The sequence below is a fragment of the Globicephala melas genome, chromosome 19, assembly GCF_963455315.2.
Source record: "Globicephala melas chromosome 19, mGloMel1.2, whole genome shotgun sequence".
Taxonomy (NCBI): domain Eukaryota; kingdom Metazoa; phylum Chordata; class Mammalia; order Artiodactyla; family Delphinidae; genus Globicephala; species Globicephala melas.
The window spans coordinates 2785204-2809602 of NC_083332.1; the positions used below are offsets into that span (position 1 = coordinate 2785204).

The 24399-nt window shown below is 42.0% G+C and overlaps 1 protein-coding gene across 1 annotated transcript in view; it reads right to left on the bottom strand.

Annotated features, from left to right (window-relative positions):
* Positions 1-24135, bottom strand: part of NLRP9 (NLR family pyrin domain containing 9) — a 63091-nt gene extending 38956 nt beyond the window's left edge. Inside the window, 7 exon segments of the mRNA XM_070044337.1 lie at positions 309-479; positions 2268-2438; positions 4780-4950; positions 6901-7068; positions 16465-16626; positions 19748-21311; positions 23856-24135. Coding sequence (XP_069900438.1) covers positions 309-479; positions 2268-2438; positions 4780-4950; positions 6901-7068; positions 16465-16626; positions 19748-21311; positions 23856-24135 — 2687 coding nt within the window.
* Positions 24136-24399: the final 264 nt, after the last annotated feature.

Here is a 24399-nt window from a genome sequence, read left to right on the forward strand (position 1 = left end):
TGTCTGGAGACATCTGACACACACCAGGAGTGCTACTAGCATCTCATGGGTGGAGAGAGGCCAGAGATGCAGCTAAACATCCCACAATGCACAGAACAGCCCGCTTCCCCACACAGCAAAGAACCACCCAGCCCCAGATATCAGCCGTGCCAGCCGTGAGCAAACCCTGGTTTCACGGCTGGCATTTTACTTATCAGATTGTTCCAGACACACTTGTTTTCAAACATGCTTCCCCTTCATCCCTTTAATCCTCTAGCTTTTCCTCTTCTTGAAGTAGGTAAGCTTTCCCAACATCACTGGACACTCACCCAAGAGTCTCTAATTTACACTTAGGATGCTTCAAAGCTTCACATAACTGTTTGACACCAGCATCATATATCTTATTGTTCCCTAGTTTCAGGGTTTTTAGTTTCTCACTGTGAATAAGAACAGCAGCGAGGTCCACACAGCAAACAGAAGTGAAGCAACAGCCCACCAACCTGGAGAAAAAAAAATACACAAAATTCTCCTATACACACAAATATATACGATCATGAGGTCCATATACACACAGATATATACGATCATGAGGTCCATATACACACAAATATATACGATCATGAGGTCCAATCTGGAATGGCTTCACTTATGTTCACTTATTCCTGTAAAGGTAGAAATACTCATGTACTCCTAAGATGATGATGATGGTAGAGATGAAACAACGTCTCCACTTCTCCACTTTCTTCACTCCGCCCAGGCTCCCTGCAGTTCTCCTGTCTCTCCTGTGCTGCCTGGTCTCTCCCCCTGGGGCCTCTGCTCTTGCTGCCTGTCATACTCTTGGTCCAAATACCAGCGGGGCTGCCCCCTTACTCCCTCCAAGTCTCTGTACAAATGTCACCACGCTGAGGACTTCACTGAGCATTTCATATTATATCTCCTATGTATCTCCTGCCCCCAAGCTCATGACGTAGAGCTTCCATATGACCCAGCAATCTCACTCCTGGGCTTATATCTGGCGAAAACCATAGCTCAAAAAGATGCGTGCAACCCTATGTTCATTGCAGCAACATGGATGGACCTAGAGATTGTCCTACTGAGTGAAGTAAGTCAGACAGAGAAAGACAGATAGCATATGATATCGCTTATATGCTGAATCTTAAAAAAGGGTATAAATGAACTTATCTACAAAACAGAAATAGGGTTACAGTTGTAGAAAACAAATTTATGGTTACCGGGGGAAAAGAGGGGTGAGGGATAAATTGGGAGATTGGGATTGACCTGTACACACTACTATATATAAAATAGACAACTAATAAGGACCTACTGCCTAGCACAGCACCTCTACTCAATACTCTGTAATGACCTCTGTGGGAACAGAATATAAGAAAGAGCGGATATATGTGTCACTGATCCACTTTGCTGTACAGCAGAAACCAGCACCACATTGTAAATCGACTCTCCTCCAATAAAAATTAATTTAAAATAGTCAATAGTGCTGATTGAGAAACCACGATAGATGCAGATATGCACACATACTGGCAACTTCACACTCACAGGTGTGTGCCTGCACGTGGGTGTATGTGTATCGATGTGTGTGCACGCCACTCCGTGGAAACAGGGACGACAAAGGGTTTCGTTTACCGATTTACCTCATCTGCCCGGTAAAAGGAACGACTGATCCTCAGGCTGTGCCTGTTGACTGCGTGCTTCGATGGGCCAGCCAGCGATGATAGCACTTTATGTGCATTATTCCCAGTGGTCGCCTCCATCTTTGTTTTTAATTGAGGTATAGCTGTTTTACAGTGTTAGTTTTTACTGTACAGAGAAGCGGAGTTCCCTGTGCTATACAGCAGGTTCTCATCAGTTATCTGTTTTACACATAGGAGTGTATATATGTCAATCCCGATCTCCCAGTTCATCCCACCACCCCACCTCCATCTTTTGAGGTGGGAAATATAATTATCCTCATGTTACACTTGGGGAGAGGTGAGGAACCCTCACAAGTTCACACAGCTAGTTGAGGGCACTTGGGACTCCATTTCCGGTCTCTCCAAGGACAGAGACCCAACTCCAGAGTAGCAGACCCTACCGAGTCCTGACAAGCCCTATAGTCAAGACACACACCCACCAGCGAGCCCCAGAAATATCACGTGGGGTAAACATGTAGCCTAGTTTGTTTTTTTTTCTTCAGCAGACTCCATGCTTTTCCCCCCTTCCTGTTTCCTTCCCAGGATGCCCACAGCCAAAAAGGAAACGCTGACATTCAAGCAAATCACAGCCAGACCTACCACAACTCCTCTAGGTTGCAGTTCGGGTGTTTCAGTGATTCACATAGCGTTATCACTCCATCATCTTCCAGGAAATTCAACCCCAGATCGAGAAAAGACAGGGATTTGTTGCACAGAAGGACTTGGGAGATGTAGTCGCAGGCTACAGAGGTGAGGCAACAGTACGTCAATCTGCAAAGACACACGTACTTCATCCGTCAACCTACTTAAGCTCTATAGGGTCATATTTTCATGAAACTCCATGTAAAAACTTTCTTGTACTTCGTGGTCACTTAGAAAAAACAGGAGGATTAAAATGTGCAGCAGATGTGGAAATACAGAAGGATGTGGACTACAGGGTCCCAAACTGGGGAACGGAATCTCGGATCCCAGTTCCAAGTCTGATCACCACCAGCTGGATGAACTTGGACAAAATCATCCCTTCTCTGTGACACAGTGTGCTTATTATTTATAATAGCTGGACAACATCCTATTTCACATGCTTCTTTTAAAATGTTATTTAAAAAAATTTGTGGTTATGAGTTCTTGTCTACTCACTATTGGGAATTTAGAAAATAGAGGGAGGCATATGATACAAGTTGCAACCGGGCAGATCAAGACTGAATATGACCTCTGAATAGAGTTGGTTTAGCTGACATTTCATGCGGAATTCTACACTTCTAACTATCACACACAAGCCAGATACCTGGGACTCCACAGCAGATGGTTACGTGGCAAATAACAGGTGGAAAGGATCAGGAACCCACCTTGGGTGGGGCAGGCACGGTCCAGTTCACCTCACTCCACCAGCTCCCCCATCCACCCACCGACTCCCGTTACCTCCCTGGCCCCTTCAGGGGCATCTCAGAATGTCACCTTTGGCAGGAAGTATACTCAATTCTTTGATTAGCAAACACTACTCACTCATGGTGGGTTTTCCCTTTCAGTTTTTGAATTTTTGAAATCAGACAATAAGCAACTGATTCCTACTTTTTTTGATGAAATATGCTTTCTCTAACATTTAAAAAAATTAAGACTTTAATGGTTACATAATATAATCTCTGATGGTTCCATGACCCTACAATTATACATTTCCTGAATCTCTGCATTTGTATTTTTATACTTTCTGCCATTTTAAGTTACACGGAATTAACACCTTGCATCAAAAATTTTTGGAAGTTCTGAGGTTTATTATTAAATAGACTTTTCATTTGTTTCTTGATTTATTAGCCAAGCTACTTTGCAAAAAAAACTTAGTGCTTTCGATCATACTATAAATTTGCCCATTTTGCAGAATTCTGGCCAAGTGGAATATATTTTTTAAATTTGTGCTTTTGTTTAAAAGGGTATTAAACATTTAAATATTAAAAATATTAACTACTAAAAATAGGTTGAACATTAGTGGATTGGGGTAAGGGCTATAAGAGAATTTTTGTGCTATTTTTCCAACTTTTCTGCAAGTCTAGTTTTTATTTTGAAACTAGTTCAAAATAAAGTTTAAAAAAATGGGTTGAACATTTTTTTCTTTTAAAATTACTAGTGACTTTCTTGCATCTTTAGTAGTCTTTCATTTTTAAGGAATAAAGATTCAAGTTTAAAAACAACAAAAAATTTAAATGATGTATTTTGAAGAACTCTTAGATAAACACAGCCCCGTTAAGTGACCAGTTGTTGAATACACTTTAATTCTACTTATTGTATAATATCACACAGGATTTAATAGCCAAATCCTTTCCTCTTCCAATATGTCATTTCTTTTGTACCGCTAAAGATTTTTTGGTCTAATCTTTATAGTGCAGAGTTTGTTCCTTATTTTTTTAATAGTTTGGTTTTAATGGTTAATGTTCCTGGACCTTATTTTAGTTTGGATTTTCCCTTACAGTCTAAAAAGTCATCTGAGTAATAATATTTTCACCTTCTACGGTAAATACCACTTTGGGTGGGTATGTAATACACAGGTCTATATACACATACACACCTGTGCATGCACATACACACAAAGAAAAGTTTTGTTTCTAGACCACTTATTTGCTTCCATAGACTTGGGTGTTCTTGCACCTGTACCCTACTTTAAGGCATTTTTTTTTTAGCACTGAGTTTCTCCTGTGGCCTCATTGGGTAAATAGAAAACCCTTTCTCTTGCCCCTAACAAGGAAGCAGTTTGTTTTATATCTTAGCAACAAGAAAGAAGTGGAGACGTTGTTCCCAGCGATAACCTAGAACCTATGCAACCCCACACCAGCAAGTAATCAAATGAATTCCTTTTTCTTCATTATTTATACTGTCCCTCTCCCCAACCCCCAGTACACCTACAGAGACATCATCCTTCTTCATGATCACCAAGATTTACTGGGCTCCAAATTAGATGCCAGGCGTCTAAGGGCTAGTCTTACATCTCTTGAATTCAACCTCGTGGCTCCTCTGGGGGGCAAATATTTGTATCTGCTCCATTTTGCTGGACCGTTCAGGGTCCATGGGCATGCTCTGCCGTCTGCCCCCTCCCCCAGGCCTCCCCTCCCCAACGCTGACTCACAGCAGTGCCTCCAGGGCACAGGCTGGATCCTTCAGGGCGTCACACAACACCCTCACTCCTTCGTCCTTCAGGGGATTATCTACCAAGGAGAGAAGCTTCAGCTTCTTGTTATGGACGAGAACAGAGGCGATGTCTTCACAGCCTTCGTCCGTGATGTCACATTTTCCCAACCTACAAGAGAGACACATGTGGTGGAATGGCGTATGCACAACCGACCCTGGACCACATCCTGGCTCTTAATCCCGCACCCGCCAGCTCCAGACTTTGTAAAGGCACGGATGTAATTATACGACTCTCCTCACAAATCCCTTATTGCTTTAGGAAAGCAGTAAGTTAGGAAAACGCCTGAGCCCGTGCTTCTCAACAATGCTGTGGACAGCCGTCCACAGCAAGGAATGATCTGGACCTCAATAAGTCTGATTATTTATCATCAGTAGTGATAAGGTTGAGAAACCCTGGTCTGAGCCTTAATGCAGCTTAAAAGAACATCTCATGGGCTAGAGCAGGTTTCTCAACCTCAGCACTGTTGACACTGTGGGCTAGATCACTCCTTACTGTGGGGGCTTCCTGTGTGTTGTAGGATGTTGAACAGCATCCCTGAGCTCTACCCACCAGACATCTAGAGCATCCTTCCCATGTAATCATGACCATCAAAACTATCTCCACAATTCACAAACACTAGTGACCTAATCATTTAGAACCACCTCCTCCCTAAAGTGCTTTTTCCATTAGCTCACCCCTCTTCTGTTTGAGCAGAGTGAGTTCAACTTTCTTTCCTATTGCAATAGTCTTAACTCCTTCCTACTGCAAAATCTTTTTTTTAATTAAAAAAATTTTTTTTTGATGTGGACCATCTTTAAAGTTTTTATTGACTCTGTTACAATATTGCCCCTATTTTTTATGTGTTTTGGCTTTTTGGAGCAAGGCATGTGGGATCTTAGTTCCCCGACTAGGGATTGAACCCACACCCCCCGCATTGGAAGGTGAAGTCTCAACCGCTGGACCACCAGGGAAGTCCCACGATCATCTTAAATGAAATCCTCCTTGCTATGAAAAAAAAAAAGTCTCTAGATATGGACACCTCCTAACAGAGGATGAAACTATCCTCTGTTGAGAATTATTGGGCTGGAGAGAACCTGATTTTGAGGACTTCCCACTCCCAAAATACCAAACTGAAGGCAAGAGCACAGTTGGTCTGCCCCAAAGAAGCAAAGATTCTACCTATAAGCTGTGTACAACTGACTCCTGGTTTCCTAGATCTGTTACCCAAGTCTTATGCTAACCATGTAAAATGAAACACTCTATGCCAATGGCATAATGTGAAACAGGGCCAATACTAAGGAATTTTGTAAGCGCCCCCTGAGTAGAGAGAGCTAGTGTAGAAGAAAAGAATTGTTATGATACGGAAACAGCTAGAATGCTAGATAGGGTCAATAGCAAGCCTGTATGTTCAAACAACTCTTATTCATGGACCCTGTCTCTCCTGATGAATCTTGACAGGTGAAATTAACCAAGTGTATGTGATTATCATATTACTGGTGGAGAGAACAGTGTATTCTCTTGGTCGGTTTAATGAGTTGTTTTTGTTTATTGCTACTTCTGTTACTCCCTTTTGTTCTTCCTGCTGAATAACGGATTGAGCCTGTTTAAGAAATCACCCAGTGACACTAAGGGCATCCCAGATCATTTTCAAGATGAAGAAATGACTTTGGGCAAATCACTTTCCTTCCAGCCTCAACGTTCTCATCTGGCAGTTACAAGATCACACTTGTGATCATCCGTAAACTTTCTCATTTTAAGTTTCTCTGACTATCTTCAGGAAAAAGAAATTGGAGTTACGGTTTTGGTATGGTCGGTTGAGAGCAGAGCCAAGGAGAATCAGATAAGGTGTCCATGAGAAGTAATTCAAGTGAGTACCAGAGAAAGGAAAGATGGGACAGACCTGAGAGGAAGCCTTGTCCTTTAGAATCCATCCATCCTCATCTTACTAGGAGGTCTACCGATATTGAGATGGAAGTGGTGAAATAAGTAAGAGACAAAGACACGAAAGAAAATGAGCATATTCGAACTGCAAAGTTCACACTGGAAAAAAAAAATATCGTGGACAACCCCGAGACTTACAGCAGTGCTTCTATGTTACACACTGGGTGTTTCAGCGTCTCACACAGCTGCCTGACGTCCATATAGGAGAGGCCAGTGCCATAGAGGTTCAGGTATTTCAAATGAGGGTTATGAAGAATGGCCTTAAAGAAGTATAGGCTATTTGCAAGGTTCGAAGCAAAGTTATACCTGCAAAAGATGAGAAAATACGGTAACTCATGCAATGAAGTCCAAGCACAGAGCAAAATATCTGTTGCACAGTTCTTCCTACTTTCCATGCTCAGGCTCCCAAAATTTTTTTTTTGGATATCTGGTTACTGCTGCCTATAAATTCTCTCTGGGATCTTCAGACGCCAGATGAGATGGTGCCTGTTTCTGCGAAGTCCTTCCACTTCTGAATACTACCACAGATGCTATAAGGGAAGAGAATCAAACTTACCCCATATTAACCTCTAAGCACCATGAGGGGAGAAATACCATGTGTGGACCTCCTTGCATCCCAGGCCTGGCTCGGTGCTTCCCATCCAACAGAAACACACGTATTCAAATTACTGCGTGCCAAGCCAGACTCTTCCCCAAGGAAAGGCTCCACTCCTGTTTAAAAACTGAGGTTGTTTTTAAAAGGAGACAATTTTTAAAAGCTAAAATAAAAAATAAAATAAATAAAAAGGAGACAATATATTGTGTCGGCCGCAAAGTTTGCTTGGGTTTTCTATAAGATGTCCATCAACAGAGGAATGGATAAAGAAGATGTGGTACATATATACAATGGGATATGCCTCAGCCATAGAAAGGAACAAAAGGGCTTCCCTGGTGGCGCAGTGGTTGACAGTCCGCCTGCCGATGCAGGGGACACGGGTTCGTGCCCCGGTCCGGGAAGGTCCCACATGCCGCGGAGCGGCTGGGCCCGTGAGCCATGGCCGCTAAGCCTGCGCGTCCGGAGCCTGTGCTCCGCAATGGGAGAGGCCACAGCAGTGAGAGGCCCACGTACCGCAAAAAAAAAAAAAAAAGAAAAAGGAACAAAATAGGGGACTTCCCTGGTGGCGCAGTGGTTAAGAATCCACCTGCCAATGCAGGAGACACGAGTTCGAGCCCTGGTCCGGGAAGATCCCACATGCCGCGGAGCAACTAAGCCAGGGCAACACAACTACTGAGCCTGTGCGCCACAACTACTGAAGCCCACTTGCCTAGAGCCTGTGCTCCACAACAAGAGAAGCCACCACAATGAGAAGCCCACGCACCGCAAAGAAGAGTAGCTCCCACTCGCCACAACTAGAGAAAGCCCATGCGCAACAACGAAGACCCAACGCAGCCATAAATAAATAAATAAATTTTTAAAAGAAAAAGAACAAAATAGTGCCAGTTGCAGAGATGTGGACAGACCTAGAGACTGTCATACAGAGTGAAGTCAGTCAGAGAGACAAAAACAAATATTGTATAATATCGCTTATATGTAGAATCTAGAAAAATGGTACAGATTAACCTATTTGCAAAGCAGAAACAGAGACAGATATGTAGAGAACAAACATGGTCACCAAGGGGGGAAGTGGGGGTGGGATGAACTGGGAGACTGGGATTGACATATATACACTAATATGTATAAAATAGATAACTAATAAAAACCTGCTGTATAGCACAGGGAACTCTACCCAGTGCTCTGTGGTGATCTAAATGGGAAGGAAATCCAAAAAAGAGGGGATATATGTATACATATAGCTGATTCACTTTACTGTGTGGTAGAAACTAACACAACATTGTAAAGCAACTATACTCCAATACAAATTTTAAAAAATAAATAAATAGAATTACTAGTAGCTAAAAATAGAAAGTAACAACTTGGGTTGAATTTATATTGAACATATGATCTACTATTGAAATTCGTACTGAAATAAAATTTCTGAGTTTAAAAAAAACGGATTTCTTTTTAAAGGAGACAATTTTTAAAAGTTAAAATAAAAAATAAAATAAATACAAAGGAGACAATACATTGGGTCAGCCAAAAAGTTCGTTCAGGTTTTCTGTAAGATGTTACAGGAACACCCAAACGAAATTTGTAACCAACCCAACAGGTCATGGTTCAAGACTCAGGCTCCTGAGATAGAGAAAACCACATTAGAATATTTGCTTTTCCCCTGGATATTTTGCAAGGTTGGGCAAATTAACTTAATGGTGGAGTTTCTTCATGAAACAAGTAGAGAGGGTCATGATGGTTAAGAAATCATGATTTATTATAGTTCCTGGAACATGATCAGGCTTTGATTTTTTAGGGGTTTTTTTTTAAGATTTTTTTTGGATGTGGATCATTTTTTTTCATTATCTTTTATTTGCACTTACTTTATTGATTTACTTATATATTTTTTCACCCATTTGTTTAGTAGGTTGTTTATTATTATTATTTTAACATCTTTATTGAAGTATAATTGCTTTACAATGGTGTGTTAGTTTCTGCTTTAGAACAAAGTGAATCAGTTATATATAAACATATGTTCCCATATCTCTTCCCTCTTGCGTCTCCCTCCCTCCCACCCTCCCTATCCCACATTTGTTACAGTATTCCTTCTTTTTTATGTTTTGTTTTTTTGGCCATGAGGCATGTGGGATCTTTGCTCCCTGACCAGGGATGGAACCTGCACCCGCACCCCCTGCACTGGAAGAAGTCTTAACCCCTAGACTGCCAGGGAAGTCCTAGGTTTTGATTTTTTAATAACATATATTAAATGTATAATATATATATACTTTTTAAAAATTTATATATGATTTAAAATACATGCCACACAGCGTGGCTCTCGGTGTCATGACTTAAGTGTACCCTGACTTCTCCCCTCCTAATCAACTTTGAGAAATAACAAAGTAAATATTCTGCCATGTTCAAGCACTAAAATGTGAATTATGCATTGGCCAGAAATAAAAGACAGGTGTGAGGGACACAACAGCCTGGAAGACTTGTGGGAATTCCCGGCAGAGTGATGCCCTAAACGTATGAACAATACCCAAGGCACTTCCTGCCCAGAGATGGATGCAGCCCAGGACAGCAGGGTGGGACTCGTAGGGATTTGAGGGAGGGGGTTAGTACTGTCAGGATAAGACAGGCTGGCCCAGTGAACAAGGAGAAGTGCTACCATGGAAAGACAGGGAAGGCCCTTGATATGCCGGTGACACCTGTGAGAAATGGGGGCGTCAGCAGGTCCTCTGAGCCACCTTGCCACTGAACACACCGTGATTCACAGGCCGGGCAGCTGCAGTGGACTCCGACACCAGGCCGGCAGTAAGCGTTGAGTCAGCAGACAGACGGTGGGAAAACAATCACAAGGGTGAACATCTAATCAATAACTGTCACCATCTACATCATCCGTGCAGATCAGCAACCTCTTGGAAAGGAGACAGACTAAAATGGAAGTGTTGACAGTAACGCAGTTTGTTGGGGTTTTTTTGCTTTCCTTAGAGTTAAGGAAAAAGTTAACAGCGCAAAAAGGGGGGTAAGAAGGGGAGGGATAAATGGGAAGATTGGGACTGACACACACACACATACTACTGTATATAAAACAGATAACTAATAAGGACCTACTGTCTGGCACAGGGAACTCTACTCAATGCTCTGCAATGGCCTATATGGGAAAAGAATCTAAAAAAACAGTGGATATATGTATATATATAACTGATTAACTTTGCTGTACACCTGAAACTAATACAACACTGTAAATCAACTATATGCCAATAAAAATTTAAAAAAAAAAAAAGCAAGAAGAGCAGAATCTCAACCATCAGCAACTTATAATGTTGGTGAACTGAGAACCATGCAACCTTGGAGCCAGGCTGATGGGTTCAACTCCTGGCTCCACCTCTTGCCATCTGTGTGACCTTGGGCATGTTTCTGAATCCTCCCAGGTTGTGGTTTTCTAGTGTGTACCAGGAGGTACTGAGACTGACCACCTCATTAAGTAATTAAAGGCATATAATGAGCTAATACTGTGAAATACCTGTAATAGTTGCGGGACATGGTGAGTGCTATCGTGAGAGCTAAGTGGACATTTAATCTCTTTGCCTGAGATTTAAAGAGCTCTTACCTTGATGGAGTAAGTGAATCAAACAATGGTTAGTGTAAAAACCTGACACAATGAATAATCATTGATATAAAAATATTTTATAAGCTTGCTAATCTTTTCTTCACATTTTGTGTCCTAACTCTATAAAAATCTTAAGTTTATCTTGTTGATGTTAAAAGGGATGGTTTCAAGTTTTACCTCCCTACTGTAGCAGAGATGAGCAATCCTGATCGTTTTCCTAAACCTAAGCACAAGCCCTCCCCCAAATTATTTTCTTTATTAATCATTTGTCAGTTCTAAGATTGAAAGGGCCCCAGTGAGAGCCAGAAATTAGGTTAAACAAAATTCCCACAGGGATCCATAATATTGAAATTTGTAGACTATTAGGGATAAACAAGAAACCTAAGCACTACCAAAACCGAGGAGTTTTTTTAGAAGATGATCTATAACTGAAAAATGGAAATGATCAATCTCTACATCTGCGAGTGAAATAATTCAGAGAAAGACACTATATGATCTCACTTCTATATGGGGTCTTAGAAAAACACTAAACACAAATATTGGGTGGTTGCCAGAGATTGTGGGTTGGGAGGATGAAATGGTAGAAAGTGGTCAAAAGTTATAAACTTCCAGTTATAAGATAAATAAGTCCTGGGGGTCTAATGGTGACTATTGTTAACAACACTGTATTATATATTTGAAAGTTCCTAAGAGAGTAGATCTTAAAAGTTCTCATCCCGGGCTTCCCTGGTGGCGCAGTGGTTGAGAGTCCGCCTGCCGATGCAGGGGACACGGGTTCTGTGCCCCAGTCCGGGAAGATCTTACATGCCGCGGAGCGGCTGGGCCCGTGAGCCATGGCCGCTGAGCCTGCGCGTCCGGAGCCTGTGCTACGCAACGGGAGAGGCCACAACATTGAGAGGCCCGCGCACAGCAAAAAAAAAAAAAAAAAAAAGAAGTTCTCATCCCAAGAAAAAAAAAATTGTAACTACACATGTAGGGTAATACATGTTAACTAAATAAACTTCTTGTGGTGATCACTGCAATATGTACATGTATCAAATCATCACATTGCACCCCTAAAATGAATACAACGTTCTATGTCAATTACCCCTAAAATGAATACAATGTTCTATGTCAATTACCCCTAAAATGTACACCATGTTCTATGTCAATTACACCTAAAATGAATACAATGTTCTATGTCAATTACACCTAAAATGAATACAATTCTATGTCAATTACCCCTAAAATGAATGCAATGTTCTATGTCAATTACACCTTGATAAAAACTGGGAAAAAATCTACATCTGCAAAGCTGAATTTAAGGAAATTCCCTGGCGGTCCAGTGGTTAGGACTCTGTGCTTTCACTGACGAGGGCCTGGGTTCTATCCCTGGTTGGGGAACTAAAATCCCACAAGCCACATGGTGTGCCCCCCCCCCCAAAAAAATTGTTTTTTTAAAAGAGCTGATAGTAGGAAGCGGCTGCATTGCACGGGGAGATCAGCTTGGTGCTTTGTGACCACCTAGAGGGGTAGGATAGAGAGGGTGGGAGGGAGATGCAAGAGGGAGCGATATGGGGATATATGTATACATATAGCTGATGCACCTTGTTATAGAGCAGAAACTAACACAACATTGTAAAGCAATTATACTCCAATAAAGATGTTCAAAAAAAGGCTGAATTTAAGAAAAAATCAATAGAATTCAAAGAAACAAGGGAAAAAAGGTTTAATATTCAACATGTATTCTCATCATTAAAGGATACAGTTGCAAGGGAGATGGTTTTAGACTCAAGTTTACTCAAACTTTTGACTCAAATTTGCTTCCGGTAGAGACTCTTGGAAAAGCTCTTGGTATAGTGACATAGGATGAACAATGAATTCAACTGGAAACAATGAGTCACAGAAGCAAGAATAAGCTAAGAAATTGGCAAATGTGTCTAAAAGAGGCACACACTTGTCAGTAACAACCTGATACCACATGGTATCTACACGGGCGATAGATGGTACAAGGTGGGAAGTAGGCAGCAAAAGAAAGGCAAGGCATCTCAAGGGTGCTCCAGGTCAAAGAGCTACTTACTAACTCAAGATCTTCTCACTTCAAAGAGCAATCCTTAATCTCTGCAATCACGCCAAACTACCTGTTCATTCTCTTCACTGGACAAATACTTAAGTTCCAACTAGATGCCAGGGTGCTGGGTGTATACAGACACGAATATGACAGTCCAGGACCCAGAACCCAGAGCTTACCTTCTGCTTGGAGGCAATTACAACAGAAGAGTGGCAATTTCATAACTGATACTGAAATCAAACATAGGATGAGGTTCTAGAGTGGCTGGGCTGGGGGTCCAGGCTGCTTAACTGGGGGGAAGGGTGGTCAGAGAAGGCATCTGGAAGAGCTTGCCTGGTGAAAGTCTAGGGAAAGACTGACCGGAAAGGAGAGCAGCTGGAACAAACATTCTGAGTCAGGAATGAGCTCGGTCAGGGGTTTGAAAGAAAGTTAAGTTCCATGGACCACAGCATACGACGGGGAAGCAGGTGAAGGATAAACCAGAGAGAAGGAAGGGAAAAGCTCAGATTCTGAATATTTTCCTAATGATGGGAAATCATGAAAAAGACTTCAAGGCATAATTTATTATTTTAAAAAAATATCTCCACCTCCTAGAGTAATGAAAACACAAATAAACAAATGGGATCTAATTAAACTTGAAAGCTTTTGCCCAGAAAAGGAAACCATAAACAAAAAGACAACCCTCAGAATGGGAGAAAATATTTGTAAACGAAGCAACCAACAAAGGATTAATCTGCAAAATATACAAATAGCTGTACAGCTCAATATCAGAAAAACAAACCACCCAATCAAAAAATGGGCGGAAGATCTAAATAGACATTTCTCCAAAGAAGGCATACAGATGGCCAAGAAACACATGAAAAGATGCTCAACATCACTAAGTATTAGAGAAATGCAAATCAAAACTACAATGAGGAGGCTTCCCTGGTGGAGCAGTGGTTTGAGAGTCTGCCTGCCGGTGCAGGGGACGCGGGTTCGAGCCCTTGTCTGGGAGGATCCCGCATGCCGTGGAGCAACTGGGCCTGTGAGCCACAACCGCTGAGCCTGCGCGTCTGGAGCCTGTGCTCCACAACGAGAGAGGCCGCGATGGTGAGAGGCCAGCGCACCGCGATGAAGAGTGGCCCCCGCTCGCCACAGCTGGGGAGGGCCCTCACATGGAAACGAAGACCCAACACAGCCAAAGGTAAATACATAAATAAATGAATTTATAAAAAAAAAAACTACAATGAGGTATCACCTTACACCAGTCAGAATGGCCATCATCAAAAAATCTACAAACAATAAATGCTGGAGAGGCTGTGGAGAAAAAGGAACCCTCCTGCACTGTTGGTGGGAATGTAAATTGGTGCAGCCATTATGGAGAACAGTATGGAGGTTCCTTAAAAAACTAAAAATAGAGCTACCATATGACCCAGCAATCCCACTACTGGGCATACACCCAGAGAAAACCATAATTCAAAAAGACACATGCACCCCAATGTTCATTGCAGCACTATTTACAATAGCCAGGTCATGGAAGCAACCAAAATGTCAATTGAAAGAGGAATGGATGAAGAAGATGTTACATATATACAATGGAATATTACTCAGCAATAAAAAAGAACAAAATAATGCCTTTTGCAGCAACATGGATGGACCTAGAGATAGTCATACTGAGTAAGTCAGACAGAGAAAGACAAATATATGTGGAATCTTTAAAAAATGATACAAATGAACTTATTTACAAAACAGAAACAGACCCACAGATTTCGAAAACAAACTTATGGTTACTACCAAAGGGGAAAGGGGGTGGAGGGAGGGATAAATTAGGAGTTTGGGATTAACATATACACACTACTATATATAAAATAGATAACCAACAAGGACCTACTGTATAGCACAGGGAAATCTACTCAGTATTCTGTAATAATCTATGTGGGAAAAGAATCTGAAAAAGAATGTATGTATAACTGAATGACTTTGCTGTACACCTGAAACTAACAAAACACTGTGAATCAACTATACTCAAATATAAAATAAAAATTAAATTTAAAAAATTTACATAGAAAAAAAAGTATTTCTGTACATAAATGCAGTCTCTCCACTAGAGAAACGCCTCCTTTCCGTGACTACCTACCTTTAATAAAAAGCATTCTTTTTACCCTAAAAAAAAAAAAAGTATCAGATGTGGTGCTCCAAGGACAATGGTGCTTCAAGGACAAAGCATGACGCTGTCTGAAAAAGTTCCAGCGTTACACCCCCTACTGGACTCTTAATCGCCCTCCCCACCCTGTTGCGATGGTTATGAAATTCCTGAGCCCACCTGGGTGACGCCCACCTGGGCAACAGGACCTGTCCCAAATAAGGAAAGGCATCTGGCCTGCCCCACTCCCACCCTATAGAAGGAAGCTATATGTGCCTCGACCAGTCAGTAAACGAAATTTTCACTTCCAACCATTCCTTTGTTTTCTGGCTATAAAAACTGATCAATAGCACACGTACGGGCCCGACTCTCCCAGACTACTGGGAAGTCCGCCCGCTGTTCTGGTAGTGACACTTCCCTCTAATAAATTCTGTCTTCTTTACATTCTGCCTTGTGTCTGGACATTCTTTTCCAACCCGCTTTGGACCAGGACATCAGAGAAGGACTGTGAGCTTCTCTGTGCTTCTGGTACATGTTTTGTAAAAGGGTGATGACAAGATTGTTATGAGGGTTCAAAGACAAAGGAGAAAGTTAATATTAAGCAACCATCTCTGTGCCAAAGAAGTGTTCTATACACGTTACCTATTCTCTGTGCTATTCTTCTTATTCTTCTCTTTTATGAACCTCAGGCTCTTTTCCCACCTGTCCTCAGCACCCTCCTCCTGCGTTACCTGGGAAACATCTATTCTGAGTCCATCATCATCCCAGCAAACATCACCAACCACCAGGACTGTTCCCTCTTAGGTTCCCCAAGCAAGTTTTATTGTACACGTCACTATAGTTAAAACATTTGTTACAGAGAAATGGAAACGGAGGCCACAGTTCAAACACATCCCTACACCAAAACACACGCAGTCTTGTAACACAATGGTAAAACCGATTTCCTCAAAATGCCGATTCTGCTTCTTAAACAAACTTAAGATTTCTCCAAGTCAGCATGAACTTGCAACTCCCCAGCTAACTGGCTGTGCACAAGTGAGCTGATGCCATGGGAAGGAAGGTATAGTTCTAGGGACCACTCACAGCAGAAAAAAAAATGTCCTTTCTCATCCAGGCTTTGTAACCTGAGCTGTAGCTACTGGGAACTGAGCTTCTTGACCACATTCAGTTTTAAAGTCTCCCCGTTTGTCCACAGTTTGTGTCTCACTGAGTAAAACATTTGAATCAAGGAAAGCACTCAGCATTTTCTTTTGAAACACTGGATTGTAGCTTGGGTTTTCAAAAGAAGACAGAGTAGAAAGAATGCCACCCTGCTATTGACTTAAAGAATAGGTGAAGATCCGACTTACACGAACTTCTGGAGTTTACAGACAGGCTGAGCCAGCGTCCTGCAGAGAATCGCCAGGGAGGCCTCGTCGAACTGACAGTTGTCCAAATCTAACATCTGGAAGTTCTCGCTGGCAGTAAATGCGGAGCAGAGATCCCGCCAGAGGGAGAGCTTCTCGATGGTACTACAGGAAGACAAACACCGTGATTCTCCAGCGGCTCAATTCAACTAGTTCCTTAAAAAACTAAGAACAGAGCTAGCATGGGATCCAGCAATCCCACTGCTGGGCATGTATCTGGAGAAAACCATGGTTCAAAAGGACACAGGCACCCCAGTGTTCATTGCAGCAATGTTTACAATAGCCAGGATGTGGAAGCAACCTAGATGTCCATTGACAGATGAACGGATAAAGAAGATGTGGTCCAGGGACTTCCCTGGTGGCCCAGTGGCTAAGAATCTGCACCTCCAATGCAGGGCGCTCAGGTTCGATCCCTGGTCGAGGAACTAGATCCCACATGCATGCCACAACTAAGAGTTTGATGCTGCAACTAAGACCCCACATGCTGCAACTAAGAAGCCCACAGGCCGCAACTAAAGATCCTGCATGCCACAAGTAAACATGCCACAATGAAGATCCCACGTGCCACAACTAAGACCTGGCACAGCCTAAATAAATATTTTTTAAAAAGCTGTTCATATTAAAAAAAAAAAGATATGGTCCATATATACAATGGAATATTACTCAGCCATAAAAAAGAATGAAATAATACCATTTGCAGCCACATGGACAGACCTAGAGATAATCATGCTAAGTGAAGTAAGTCAAAGAAAGACAAATATCATATGATATCATCTATATGCAGAACCTTTAAAAAATGATACATATGAACTTATTACAAAACAGAAACAGAAAAACACATATGAACTTATTACAAAACAGAAACAGAAAAACAAACAAACAGAAACAGACTCAACAGGCTTATAAAACAAACTTATGGTCACCAAAGGGGAAAGGTGGGGAGGGGATAAAGTAGGAGTTTGGGACTAACATATACACACTACTATATATAAAATAGATAACAAATAAGAACCTACTGCATAGCACAGGGAATTCTGCTCAATATTCTGTAATAACCTAAATGGGAAAAGAATTTGAAAAAGAATAGATACATGTATATGTATAATTGAATCACTTTGCTGTACACCTGAAACTAACACACCATTGTTAATCAACTATACAATACAAAATAAATTAAAAAAAAAAAAAGAATGCAGGGCTTCCCTGGTGGCGCAGTGGTTGAGAGTCCGCAGGGGACGCGGGTTCGTGCCCCAGTCCGGGAAGATCCCACATGCCGCAGAGCGGCTGGGCCCATGAGCCATGGCCGCTGAGCCTGCGCGTCCGGAGCCTGTGGTCCACAATGGGAGAGGCCACAGCAGTGGGAGGCCCGCGTACCGCAAAAAAATAAAATAAAATAAATTTTAAAAAGAATGCAGGTTAAAAACCAAAAAAAAGACAGTTTCAACACAGGAGAACACCATTCCCAGAGGCCCTCAAAGCTGACAGTCACAGTCAAACCTGAACAGGGAGAGAAGCAGTCAGATGCACTGAGTCAACGTGCATGGCGGTCAAAGAAGTGAGCCGTGAGGCCAGGGCGACCAGGATCAAGCCCCATCTGAAACACTTGTGGGTTATGTGACACTGGGCAAGCATTCAACATTATTCTGCCTCTGTTTCCTCCTCTTTGGGGTGACAACACTCAACTGTTATGTGGACAAAGGTTGATATTTGGTGACCCATCAGCAAACGAGGAACTGTGTCCAAAAACATGACTGTACAGGTAGATGTAAAATAAGTCGCAGGGATGTAAAGACCACAGTTAATAATACCAAATTGCATATTTGAAAGCTTCTGAGAGAGTAGATCTCTCTGTCTTGCTGTTCTGCATGACTTCTTTTCAGTTTGTTGAACAACAATCGATTTATAATATGATATGGACGTCAGGTGTACAACATAGTGCTTTGCTATTTTTATAGGTTACACGCTATACAACGTTAGGATGAAATACTGACTTCTTCCCTGCATTGTAGATTACATCCGTGTGACTTCTTTATTTCATAATGGCTAATTCATACCTCTTTGTCCCTTTTACCTATTTTGTCCCTCCCCCTCTCCATCCTCCTCTCCCCTGTGGGAACTGTTTGTTCTCTGTATCTATACTGTTTGTTTTCTTATGTTTGCTCATTTGTTTTGTCTTGAATCGATTCCACATGTAAGTGAAAAGGTACAGCGTTTGTCTTTCTCTCTCTGACTTACTTCACTAAGCTTAATACCCTCCAGATCCATCCATGTTGTCACAAATGACAAGATTTCATTCTTTTTTATGGCTGAGTAATATTCCATATATCTGACAATATCTATAAATATTACATCTGGTTATCCATTCATCTGTTGATGGACACTTAGGTTCCTTCCATAACTTGGCTATTATAAACAAGGCTGCTAGGAACATTGGGGTGTATATAAAAGTCTTCATCACTGGAAAAAAAATTCTGTAACTCTGTATGGTGACAGATGTTAACTAGACTTACTATGGTGATCATTCCACAGTATATACAAATATTGAAAATTATGTAGTACACCTGAAACTAATAATGTTGTATGTTAATTATACTTTTTGTCTCTTTGGCCAGGCCATGCAGCATGTGGGATCTTAGTTCGCCAACCAGGGATCAAACCCATGCCCCTGCAGTGGAAGCACGGAGTCTTAACCACTGGACCGCCAGGGAATTATACTTTAATTAAAAAAAAAAAAGACCATGAAAGGGGGTATGTATTTGAGAGCTGAAGTGTGAGCTGGTAGCCTGAGCCTGATGAAAGAATACAAGCTAAAATCAGCAAAGAGAAAAGACACATGGGCAAAATCCAGAGGAAACTAGGCATAAGCTTCCGAGCGTCCCTTCCCAGTGGATTCACCAGGATATGCTAAAATGCTACGGGAAGGGGAAAAAAGCAGCATAGTCCCGGCAACAATAAAAACTGCTTACCTTTCAACTTGACATTGGCCCTATGAAGACATTTACCCCTGATGATACAGACAGAAATACTTAAGAAACACAGTTCATGGCCACACGGCTAGCAAATGGCAGTACGAGAACTCAAGTCAACGTCTTTCTGACTACAAAAGCCATGTTTTTAAGTACAAAAATACAGTGATTTATGAAATACCCCTTGGGGGTTGGAGCAAGCTAAATATAAATATGGTGTGTGTGTAGGTTAGAGGGAGAGAATTAATAGATGGACTCACTTGGAGATGGATCCAGATTCATCTGAAAAGACATTTTCTATACACAGGTGAAATTTCTGCAAACTCTGGCAATGTTTCAGACAGAACGCAGATACTGTCAGTTCTTCAATGGTACCAATGTAAATGTCAATTTCTTTGAAGAAATTCATCACTTGGATTACAAATTCTTGGTCCTGGGTCTCAAACAAACAATTGAACAATTCCTGGAAACTCACCACCATCTTACCGGGGTCACACTGACTTAAAGTTTCAAGGCTTTGAGTTACTTCCTGCTTTATGTCTGTGGACAGTGGAAAACCAAAAGATGTCTCCAGCATGTTTGTTATTTTTTCAGTTGAAAATGCAAACAGGAACAGCCCCATCCAGGACAAATGGGAGCAGGCTTCGCTCATGGCTGCTGTGACAAACTGGGTCACCTTTCCAATGACTGGGTGAGGCCGGTCCTTGGGTCGTTTGAACAGATAGAACAGGGCGGCACAAAATTCTTGGACACACGTGTGGATGAAGGTCAAGCAGTTGCCGCTCCTCTGAAGAAGTCTCACGTCCACCCACATCGAGGTGTCGGATTCAGACACCCCATTCCTCCTGAGATCCCCAGGGCAAAACAGAAACGTGCGAGTCCACATTCCCTCTGCAGCCAAGGTACACAGGCTTTGTAGTCGGGTTCTGTTCTGCTTAGGTGGACAGTTCCCACTTGCTGCTTTGAATACATTTGTCAAGAAGGACACATACAAACAAGTGATGCTTTCGGAGGCAACCTCCAGGTCTTCGCCTTTCTCCAGCTGCCACTTCAAGCAAGTGCAAACCAACCAGCAAACAAACGGGCTTTTGCACAAGACAAACAGCGGTCTCTTCTCTCTCACAAAACTGAAGGCTCTGGAGGATTTATTCTTCTCACGGAAGTAATGGGAGAAATACAGCTTCCTTTGGCGTTCAGAGAATCCTGGGAGACATATGCATTTTGTCTGACACAACAAGAAATAATTTTTTTTCATACCCATCTTTCCTAGGGCGATAAGCAGAGAGGATTCTGGGAGCATCTGTTTGTGCAGCAAACTGCTCAGGACAATCTGCGTTGGCCGTTGCTTCTCCCAGTCGCCGCACAGGTCAGCGTCAAGCGTCAGGTCAAATTTCAGTTCCTCCAAGCCATCCAGGATGAACAGGATTCTCTCTGGCTGGGAAAAAATGTCTTCGATGGGCTCTGAAGACTCAGGCCAGTCCCTGGAGATGAGCTCCACTAGGCTCGTGTCTGTAATACTGTTCATTTCACTGCCTTTGAGGAAGAAGACAAATGAGAACCTGTCCCTCCACAGGTTTCCCTCCGCCCATTCCAGCATCACTTTTCTCAAAAGCGTTGTTTTTCCAACTCCTTCAGGACCTTGCAAGATCACAGTGGGTGAGGGATTTCCAGGCTTGTCTGCAGTAAGGTAGACAGCATTCAGTTGTTCATATTCATCCTTTGTGGTTTCTTTGTAGAAATCCTCAGGAACTTCAAGGCAGGTCTCCTTTTCCCATATGTCTCGGAATTTTTTCTTCATGTGGTTTCTATATGGGTTTAGCTTATCTGAGTTAACGGGGACAGAATAGAAGACAATTAAAAAATGCACTCCAGGGCTTCCCTGGTGGCACAGTGGTTAAGAATCCACCTGCCATTGCAGGGGACACGGGTTCAATCCCTGGTCCGGGAAGATCCCACATGCCACACAGCAACTAAGCCCATGCGCCACAACTACTGAGCCCGCGTGCCGCAACTACTGAAGCCCATGTGCCTAGAACCCGTGCTCCACAACAAGAGAAGCCACCGCAATGAGAAGCCCGCGCACCGCGATGAAGAGTAGCCCTCGCTCGCCGCGACTAGAGAAAAGCCCGCACGCAGCAACGGAGACCCAACGCAGCCAAAAATTAAATACATTTAAATAAATTTAAAAAATAAAATAAAATAAACATATGCATGTATGCACATGCTTGGCCATGAAAATAAACAGTAACTCAAAGCCCTTATTAAAAAAAAATACACTCCATCCTTGGGACTCAGATTGACCTCTACAGATTTACTCAGACACACATGCAAAGACTGATGTATATGCCCACATGGGACCAGGCTCCTGAACTCAGTTTTGTTAAGACCAAAATCTATCTGAATTCATGTCCGTGGAAACACCTGATCAAGATTGGAAGCCCACGTCAGAGCTACAGGCTACAGAAAGTGTGAATACTTGGGGATTACGTTTCAAACTAGAAGAGGGGTGTTAGCCCCCCCAGTCAAGAATTCATAAGCACTACTATTTATTTCCTGAGGGCCACCCAGGAATCGGGGCTGAGAAAGTTGTCACTGGTACTTCATCTTCCATCTCTTCAACAACCCATTAAGATTCATTCTATGCCTACTTTACAGAAAAGTGTTGAGAGTTTATGTTACTTGGCTAATTTGGTTAATGAACAGATATTTGGGTCAGGTGTTTGTCTCAGTTGTCTGACTTGAAATCATAAAGTCTAGACTATTTCTGTTAAGACCATGCTGATTGCAATTTAATTTCAGAAATGCACCCTTGAACCGTCATTCTTTCAACCTGCCCTTATCATGTACCTTCCATGTTCAAGGCTACGCACTAGGGGAGATAAACAAATTACAAACATAGACAAGGACCATACCCTGCATTGAAGAAATATGAACTACGGTAGGTGAGGCCTTTCTGCATGTCTTCTGAGCAAAGGGCATTGCTAGTTTTGTTTAAGTATGTGTGACTAGGAAAAGAGTCTTGGAAATTAGGGAGCCTTTCTCTCTCTGGGACAGAGGAAGATTTGTTTATAAAAATGGGTGATTTCAGGGAGGGGGAGGGATAAATTAGGAGTTTGGGGTTAACATATACACACTGCTATGTATAAAATAAATACCCAGCAAGGACCTACTGTATAGTACTGGAAACTATACTCAATATTTTGTAATAACCTATAAGAGAAAAGAATACGAAAAAGAATATATATATATGTGTATGTACGTATATATATATATATATATATGAATGACTGAATCACTTTGCTGTACACCTGAAACTAACACAACATTATAAATCAACTATACTTCAATTTAAAAAAATCATAATAAAGCCATGAAAACACATGAGAGAGAGAATCTGGAGAGCAGAAATATAAAATATAGAGAAATGCCAGGAGAGCTTCTGTGGTCATGAACTCCAGTTTGAGGTGAAACACTCAAGAATAACTAAGAACATATTTAAAGAGAAAAAAACTTTAATGGGTGATTTGTCTCCTATTTTGTCACTTTTATTTGCCAGGATTTACAACTCAACTCATCTTATTTTCTGAGGGGAGACAAAACGGTGTATCCACCCAGAGGAGGATATCAAGCAATCAGTGAGCCAAAAATAACTGGTTTGGGTCAGCTCTGTCCCTTTTGGAAAAGTCATCTAACATGAGGAGACACCGTTTGACCTGCATCTTTTTCACTTGTAAACCTCAGAGTCGTGGTAAGAATGAAAAGACATTATGCATAAAAAGTTCTTCCTATAGCACCAGGGGCATATGTTCTCTATAATGATTTCCTCATCTTAGGACTCTGCCCAGTCTCTTGTGCAGGTCTGGTCAGAAGGATGTGACCTACATGGGGAAGCAATCTAAAAAAGAGGGGATATGTGTATATATTACTGATTCACTTTGCTGTACAGGAGAAACTAACACAACATTGTAAATCAACTATACTCCAATAAAAAAATGTTTGCATAAATTTTTAAAAAAAGGATGGACAATAACCATCATGGAATTCCATCTCAGCAGTCCTGGTTGTGCAGACACTAAGTCCCAGGTCATCTCCTGGAATAGCATTGACTCACCTTGGAACAGAAAAATGGGGATGAACGATTTGTCTCAGAACACTACTCATCCACAGTCCATCACTGGCCCATGAATGACCAGAGTTGGCTTGCAATTCTTCTACTATTTCCAAGCGTCCTACTGACCTAGACACATTCTCAACTGATGGAGGCATGGCCACTAACACAATAACAATGTGACCTTCATTATTAGGAGCTCCCAGTAAACCAACCTTCCCCCAAGGGTCCCTGCACTGCATCCCTTTCACGACACTTACGTCTGATCTCGTCCCGAGCCTTCGTCCAGAGATCTCCCCGGTTGATCAGTAGAAAGAGACTCAGGGTCACATCCCATGCCAGTTTTCCTGGGTAATGCTTGCTCAACAGCTGTGACAGATTTTCTCGTGAAGCCTTCTTTAGCTCGGTCCACGGGATTGGCTTGAGTTTGAATTTCAGAGATTCTTGCTTGAGCAGCTCCTTAAATTTCCAGAACTCTTCCTTTTTGAGCTCCTCCAGGTACCACAGCAAACCAAAGTCAGAAAAAAAAGATTCAGCCATCTCGTCACAGGATTGTGGAGCTTGGACTTCTCCAGTGGGGTGCAGTGGGGGCAGGATCCTCAAAAACAAGGACTAAGTGATACCTGGGGAAGAATGATGTCATTATGGAGTTAAATCTGAGCAGTGTAAAGGGGCTCAAAATGATGGATATCATGCATTTCTTGTTTAAAACCTATCTTTCCAGCTTCACTTGGGGAAGGCACCCCATCCTTTCTCAACATTCCGAAATCATGTATGTGAATTCAGTGCTAGCAACTAAAAATG